The sequence below is a fragment of the Trichosurus vulpecula genome, chromosome 1, assembly GCF_011100635.1.
Source record: "Trichosurus vulpecula isolate mTriVul1 chromosome 1, mTriVul1.pri, whole genome shotgun sequence".
NCBI lineage: Eukaryota > Metazoa > Chordata > Mammalia > Diprotodontia > Phalangeridae > Trichosurus > Trichosurus vulpecula.
In genome coordinates this window covers 521,239,502-521,246,273 of record NC_050573.1, presented here as the reverse complement: position 1 = coordinate 521,246,273, position 6,772 = coordinate 521,239,502, and the positions used below count along the sequence as shown (strand labels likewise).

The following is a 6,772-nucleotide window of genomic DNA, read 5'->3' as shown; positions in this document are numbered from 1 at the left end:
AAACTCCACCCAAGAGGCGTGGCTGGGGGGGGTCCTCTACAGCTAGCTCCACCCTATGGGTTTATTCTGGGGAAGATACCTCAAGGCCCAAAGGGAGGAGTGGTTGAGGAGGCTATCCTCAGGCCACATGGACTAAACCACTTGGGAGAGAGGGGGGAGGGCAGAGGGCAGAGTGAACCACATACCTCAGGTAACAGGGAGGGAAAAGGATTGGGGGGAGGGAGGGAAGAGGTGGACCAAAGGCCGGGAGGGTGGGGGCTTAGGGGGAGGGTGAGACAGTCTGGAGATGAAGCTAGAGAGGATTTGAAAGGATGAGGGCACACAAGAGGAAAGGGAGAAAATGGGAGCAAGGGGAGGGAGCTGGGCTGGGCCCCAGGCCCCCTGGATCTCGGAATTGTACAATATGGTTTGCTATAAAACATAAAATCTTCCAGCTGAGGGCTGTGGTGTGTCTGCTTTGTTGGAGTGGAAAGGTTGGGTAGTTTGGGTGGAACTCCTGGTCCGTGGAAATGTGAACACTTTGGGGAATGTAGAGTGGATTCCAGCAGGAGAGAGACTGGACTGGCTAATTTACACGGTCCCTTCCCAAGACTACTCCAATCTCATCCTCTACCCTGAGTTTGAGATTCTGACTGAGTTGGTTTTATGGGACTTTGTCCCGTAAGATTTAACTCTTCAGACCCAGAAAGGAGGGGCCGTATCTAAGATGCAGACCCTTGCCGTTTCTGTGTCCATCCCTCCCCCCCCCCATTTTCCTCAGATTGAAATGCAGGGCCAGAGCTGGGGAGTGATGGGAAGTAACCTGGTTTCATTCAAGAAGAAGCCAGGAACCAAGATTCCCGAGTGCCGGAGAGGTAGCTCAGTGCTGGAACATTTCTGGGTCTCTGGGCCAGAGTACTCGGACTGTGGATTTGGTCTCTCCCCAGCTCCTCCCTCATCATGTGGCTGCCCCCCCCCCGTCCCCGCCCCTAGATCCAGTTCCTGTTTCTGCCTCTCCTCCTTCTCAGCCCTTGGGGCTCCCGCCTCCTGCTCCTCTGGGGCCTTTTGCCTGAGGCTCTAAACTGACTTCTTCCTTCCGGGAACCCAAGCATCCTCACTCCATTTAGTTCTGATGCTCCGCTCTCCCTGCTTCCGTACCTCCACCCCACTTCTAGAGCTGATCCGCAAACTGGGGATGCCCAGGGGCGCTCCCCCATTTCCTTTGAATTCTTAGAACTGTCCTTGCGCCGGCATAGCTTCTTGGCTTCTGAATCTGCAGGTTCTGCTTTGCTCCCTTTCTTAGGAAGCAGGTAGTCCAATTCCTAGAGCCTCTCTTCTTTAGGCTTAGTCCCTGCCTCAGCCCCGGAGTCTCTCCTTTCCCCCCCTCCCCGTTTACCTGGACACTCCAGGATGAAAGGAGGAGAGGGGGATGCAGGAGAACAGGCCCCCCTCAACCCTGAGGCTGGAGAGAGCCCTGGAGGTTCAGCCACCTACCGGGACTTTGTGCATCGAGGCTACCTGGACCTCATGGGAGCCAGCCAGCACTCATTGCGGGCCCTTAGCTGGCGCCGCCTCTACCTCAGCCGAGCCAAACTCAAGGCCTCCAGCCGAACATCTGCCTTGCTCTCCGGTTTTGCCATGGTGAGGAGGTTGCTTCTAGAGGCATAGGGGTGAGGAATCGTTGGGGATGTAGCAGTGGAGGAAGGAGGTAAGGGAAGGACAGTAGGTAGAGTAAAGGTTAGTGCTGGATGGGGAGGGCAATAGGGCTCCAGGGTAGTAGGTGCTCCGAAGGCTGCCAACAAGGGTGTTAACAGTCAGAATCCGGATGTGGTTCAGCCAGTGGGGAGGGATGTTCCACAGCCAGGGCTGATAACCGAATGCTAGTCTGACTTACAGCCAAGCACTAATTCCTGTGGGGTGAGAACAGCACCACGGGGTGGGAATGCCCAGAGCTTAAGGAGTTTGAAGCTATTAGAGAAGAGAAAGCTTTGGAATGCAGATCGGGAGGGTGATACGTGTTTTGGAAAGTGATAAGGGGTACAGCATTGCAGAATTTTCCAGCTACGAGGGGTCTTAGAAATCATTGGGGAAACCGAAGTTATAGAGAAGTGACTAGCCCAAGGTCACCCAGTGAGTTTGTCTATAGAATGCAAATCTCCGGATTAAAAGACCAGTACAGAATCCTTTTCACCATGCCAGGAATGAGATGGGGAACTTCATAACCTGATGGAGCAAGGCTTAAGTAGCAGTGTCATCCTGATGAAAGGAAAGGGACAGAAGATTCAGGGGTTAGTTTAGTGAGATAGAAAGCTCAAAGTTGGGAGTTAGGAAACCTAGGTTCTTGTTTGAGCTCTGCCGTTAATTCATAAGTGACTTTACCTCCCTGGGCCTCAATTTCCTCACTTAAAATAGTGAGGTTTGACAAGATTATATATCTGAAGGTGTGAAAAGTGTGTGTGTAGGGGGGCAGGTAGAGAAAGGCCAAGGGTTAATCCAAACTGGCTGTCACATATACTCCCTGTCCCATCCCCATCCCCGCCCCCCATGTTTCTGCCTGTTCAGGGAAAGACCAGGATGAATTTTTGAGGACCAAGGCAACCTAGAAGGTGGTGTTGGGGGAAAAGAAAGTCTTGGCCTGCTAAGGAGAGTAGTAGTTACTGAAGGGTAAAAATGTGGATAGGGCAGGATGACATTAACCCCAGAGAAGAATAGGGCACCCTTGTAGGTAGGGCCTATAACAAGGCTAAAGCAAATCTTAGCCCTGAGGCCCAAATTTGCTCCTAGGGAGACAGTCCAGCCCCTGCTGCCATGTTGCTGAGGTGACGGCTTAAAGGGCCAGGCCCTCCTGTAAGGGCAGGAAAACTGATGCCTGGGTTCAGAAGGGGAAATGTAGCCCAGGGTAGAGAGTGAGTTCTAGTCTGTAAGGCAGCTTACTAAAATTTTAATGGAAAAGAGGGGCTGGCTAAGGGGATGAAGAAAGTAGGGAAATGGCAGCAGAGTGCCAGGATGATCATCAAAGGGACGGGGGAGGGCTTCTGGTTGCATTTTCTCTGATGAGACTGGCCCAGATCCCTATCTTTGAGCAGCACCTGTTGCGATCTGCTATGTCCCAATTTCCTAAAATAACTGGGTCCAAAGTATTCCCCTCCCCCCACATTTCTCCTACCTCCTTACCTGGAGCCCTGCCCTCCTTCCCTCTCCTTTCCCTTCCATCAAGCTCTAGAGTAATTGGGTAAACCCTAGAAGATCCAAAGAAAGAATACAGCTAGAAAGCTAGATGTCCTGGGTTATATGAAGGGAGTAAAGTCTACCAGGGGGGTCTAGGTGGGAAGGCTTGGAAGTTAGAAACCAGGAACCTGAACCCCTGCTCTCCTCTCTAGGTGGCCATGGTGGAGGTCCAACTAGAGACCAACCACGACTACCCCCCGGGGCTGCTGGTGGCTTTTAGTGCCTGTACCACAGTGCTGGTGGCTGTCCATCTCTTCGCCCTCATGGTGTCAACCTGCCTGCTGCCCCACATTGAGGCCGTCAGCAACATCCACAACCTCAATTCTGTCCACCAGTCTCCCCATCAGCGACTCCACCGCTATGTGGAGCTGGCCTGGGGTTTTTCCACAGCCTTGGGCACTTTTCTCTTCCTGGCCGAAGTGGTCTTGGTTGGCTGGGTGAAGTTCATGCCCATTGGGGGGCCTACAGTGGCCCCTGTGCCTGAAATCCCTTCCTCCTTGACCTCAGGGGGTCCAGAGAGCCCTTTACCTGATGCACCAACCTCCATGGGCCCAAGTCCTGGACTATCCCTGACAGAGCCAGTGGTCCCCTTGAATCCCCCAACTGTGACCTCAGTCTCGGAAACGCCACCCAGAGCTGGGCCTTCAACTGTGACCTGCCCACAGAAGTGCGAGGGGCCAGTGGCCTCACCACATGGGCCTGGGTGGCATGCCGCAATGGCCTCAACAGTGATCATGGTACCCGTGGGCCTGGTTTTTGTTGCCTTTGCCCTCCACTTTTACCGATCTCTGGTCGCTCATAAAACAGACCGACACCAGCAGGAACTGGAAGAGCTGAGCCGCCTCCAGGGAGAACTTCAGGCTGTGTGAGGTGGGAGAGAGCAAGGGAAGGAACAGGGCTTTGGGAAGAAGCAAATGGAAGATGAAGCAGCAGCCATCACAGCAATGGATTGGAAGGGGCCCCAGCAACAGAACTACAGGGTCTCCTCAAGGTAGGCCCAGGAAGGAGGCCCCTGGCAGCCTGATCCAGGTCCACAACCACCTGCCAGGAGCCCTGGGCCGAGAGGAGGAGCCCTATACCACCTATCACAAAGTGGAAGGATGCACTCAGGTAGAGGGACATGATTTCCTCCCCCTCAGCCCCGAAGCCCTGAGAATAGTGGGAAGGCTCAGGTCAGGCTGGCCTTTAAGGGAGATCCCAGTGACACACAGCACTACCCATTTGGTTTTCTCTAAACTGAGCCCCGATTCCCTTGCCTTCCCTTTCCCATAGAGCCTATTGTGATGGGGCTTGGTATATTCTGAGATCCTCCTCACAAAGGCATCCTCTTTGGAGAAACATACGTTTGATCTGTGATGATTTTCATATCATTGAGGATGTATTGGTGGCAGCTCTGCCCATTTTGGTTGCTCCTAAAGTGTTAGCTCCTACCATTTCCTAGGTTCTCTCCCAGTAGATTGGTGCTTCCTGGAGGAATTCTCAAAGCCAGAGCTGACATCTCTAAGGAATCCTCCAAGCATGCTGTTTAAGGAAGCCTTTCAGGATTGCCCAAGTTCAGTCTTGGTCCTACCTCTTGAGCTCCAGGGCCGTGGGGTGGAGGTAGGTTCTCCTTAGGGTATAAGACTTGTCTCCCTATCTCCTCTCCCCTCCCCCCCCACCCCTTGGAATTGTTATTCACCTTTACACTTGGGTAGGTCCTCCAATGCTGACCTCCAACTTTCACATTTTGTTTCCAAGTTCTTAGAAGCCCTAGGGTTAGGTCACACAACATTGCCTCCAAATTGGAGGGCCCCCTCCTGTTGCCTCTTTATTGTAAGTACTGCCCTATGGTTCTGATGCATCAGAAGAAATTGCCTTACCTCCAAACACAGCCTTTTTTTCCTGGTCTTTGTGCCAACATCACAGGTCCCTCTCAAAGTTCCATCTTTCCCTCCTCCTGGTCAGGGTTGGAACAGGGGAGAGGGACTGGTAAAGGGGAACAGGCTTCCATGGAGAAAGTCCTGGCCAATCCCAGCAGTCACATGCCACATAGGCTTTGCCTCACACTGAGCACCCCAGGGATCCCTCCCCTTCCTCTGTAATGATGCTGGATCAACTCTGACACTGAATTTTCACTGTACCTTTTTTTTTTGTACAATAAACCTTGTTTGGAACACATCACTGTGGCTGTGGAGGGTAGTGTAGGGCTGGCTCTCTGTATCTTGGAAGGAAAGAGCAACAGGTGGGATCATTTATTCCTGGTTATTGAGGAGCAAAGGTAGAGAGTGTCGCAATGAGGGCAGAGGCTGAGGAATTGGGGTTTGGGTTTCAGAAAAGAAGTGTGCCTTGGTAGGGAGGGAATGAAGTGGGGTAAAGATCAAAGAGATTGCTGTTACTTGGAGATAGCAGAAGACCCAGCAGGTTCTGACAGAGAGGGAAGCTTCCAGATTTATGAAGATGGCAAGTCTTGAAAACTAAAACCAAGTTGTTCCCTGGCTCAGAGAGGAGCAGAAAAGATTAACTCCAAGTGGGCTGAGCTGAGGAGGGTAGAGGTGGGAGTGGGGCATAGATGGGCTGAGCTGGTCAGAGTAGGTGGGCTACCAAAAAAAAAAAAAGGTAGTTATTGGAGAGGAGGGGGTTGGACTCACAGGGCCCTTGGGTAAGGCCTAACCTCACCCGAAGGGCCAGGATGACCATGGGAATAGAATCTGGGGCAAGGTTTCCAGCCAAGATGGTCTTTGGCACCTCCCTTCTCTGCCCAGGGGTGGGGAGGGGGAATGTAGCCCCCAATTTCCTATTCCCTGGCTGATCCCAATGCAAATGCCAAGAGGCCTAAGAAGGGGGTCTGTCATAAGGAGTCTATGCTGGGCCTTATCTTCTTTTCATGTAGAAACTGGGAATGGAGGAAACATAGGGATCCTGAGAATTGACAGTTCTGGAAAATATTTCTAGACTTTTTTGGCAAGGGGGGGTGGGAGGGAGGAGGAGGGGGACAGGGATAGGTCAGGTTGCTCCAACCCTCCCTGAGGTTTTATTGCATTTCCTCTAGATCCTAAACTGTTAGTCTGTCCTCCAGAGCAAGGGGCCATCCCACCATTTTTTCCCAAAAGGTCATAGGATTCAGAGAGAAAAGAACCTCAGAGATCATCTAGTCTCAGCCCTTTAAGAGATGAGAGAGTGAACCTGAAGAGATTTGGGGTTGAGGGGTGCTCGACACACCATGTCCTGCCGAAAGAATTCGACTCAAGCCTTCTCAGCCAAGGGAAAAGACAAAGTTTATTAAGGGTTAGCCATATTGGTCTGCCCCAAGAGATCCTACCCTTTGTGACACTTGTAACAAGCAGGCCAGATCAATCTGAGCTAGACTGGATCTGAGCACCTTCATGGAGGCAAGATGGAGATTATATACACAAAGATTGTGGGAGGGATTGAGGGGTGGTCAGGGGTGACCAGAGGAGGGGTTTGAGGAAGAGTCAAAAGAGGAGCTTGAAGGGACTGGGATGAGGTCAGACTCCAGGGTGGGAAATAGCTGAAGACTACATGGAAATGACAAGACAATAGAGGGCTAGGGGAGCAGAGCTAGGGT

The 6,772-nt window shown here is 52.2% G+C and overlaps 1 protein-coding gene across 1 annotated transcript; it reads left to right on the top strand.

Annotated features, from left to right (window-relative positions):
* Positions 1–1,001: 1,001 nt before the first annotated feature.
* ORAI3 (ORAI calcium release-activated calcium modulator 3) lies at positions 1,002–5,355 on the top strand. The gene is made up of 2 exons (XM_036741094.1): positions 1,002–1,620; positions 3,360–5,355. The coding sequence occupies exons 1-2, from the start codon at positions 1,390–1,392 to the stop codon at positions 4,074–4,076; spliced, it is 948 nt and encodes a 315-aa protein (XP_036596989.1). The 5' UTR covers positions 1,002–1,389; the 3' UTR covers positions 4,077–5,355.
* The last annotated feature ends 1,417 nt before the right edge of the window (positions 5,356–6,772 follow it).

Excerpts from the sequence above, each read along its gene's own strand:
- ORAI3 (XM_036741094.1), top strand. The coding sequence starts at position 1,390 with ATGAAAGGAGGAGAGGGGGATGCAGGAGAACAGGCCCCCCTCAACCCT. Across the intron at positions 1,621-3,359 it reads TGCTCTCCGGTTTTGCCATG|GTGGCCATGGTGGAGGTCCA; the intron begins GTGAGGAGGTTG and ends TCTCCTCTCTAG.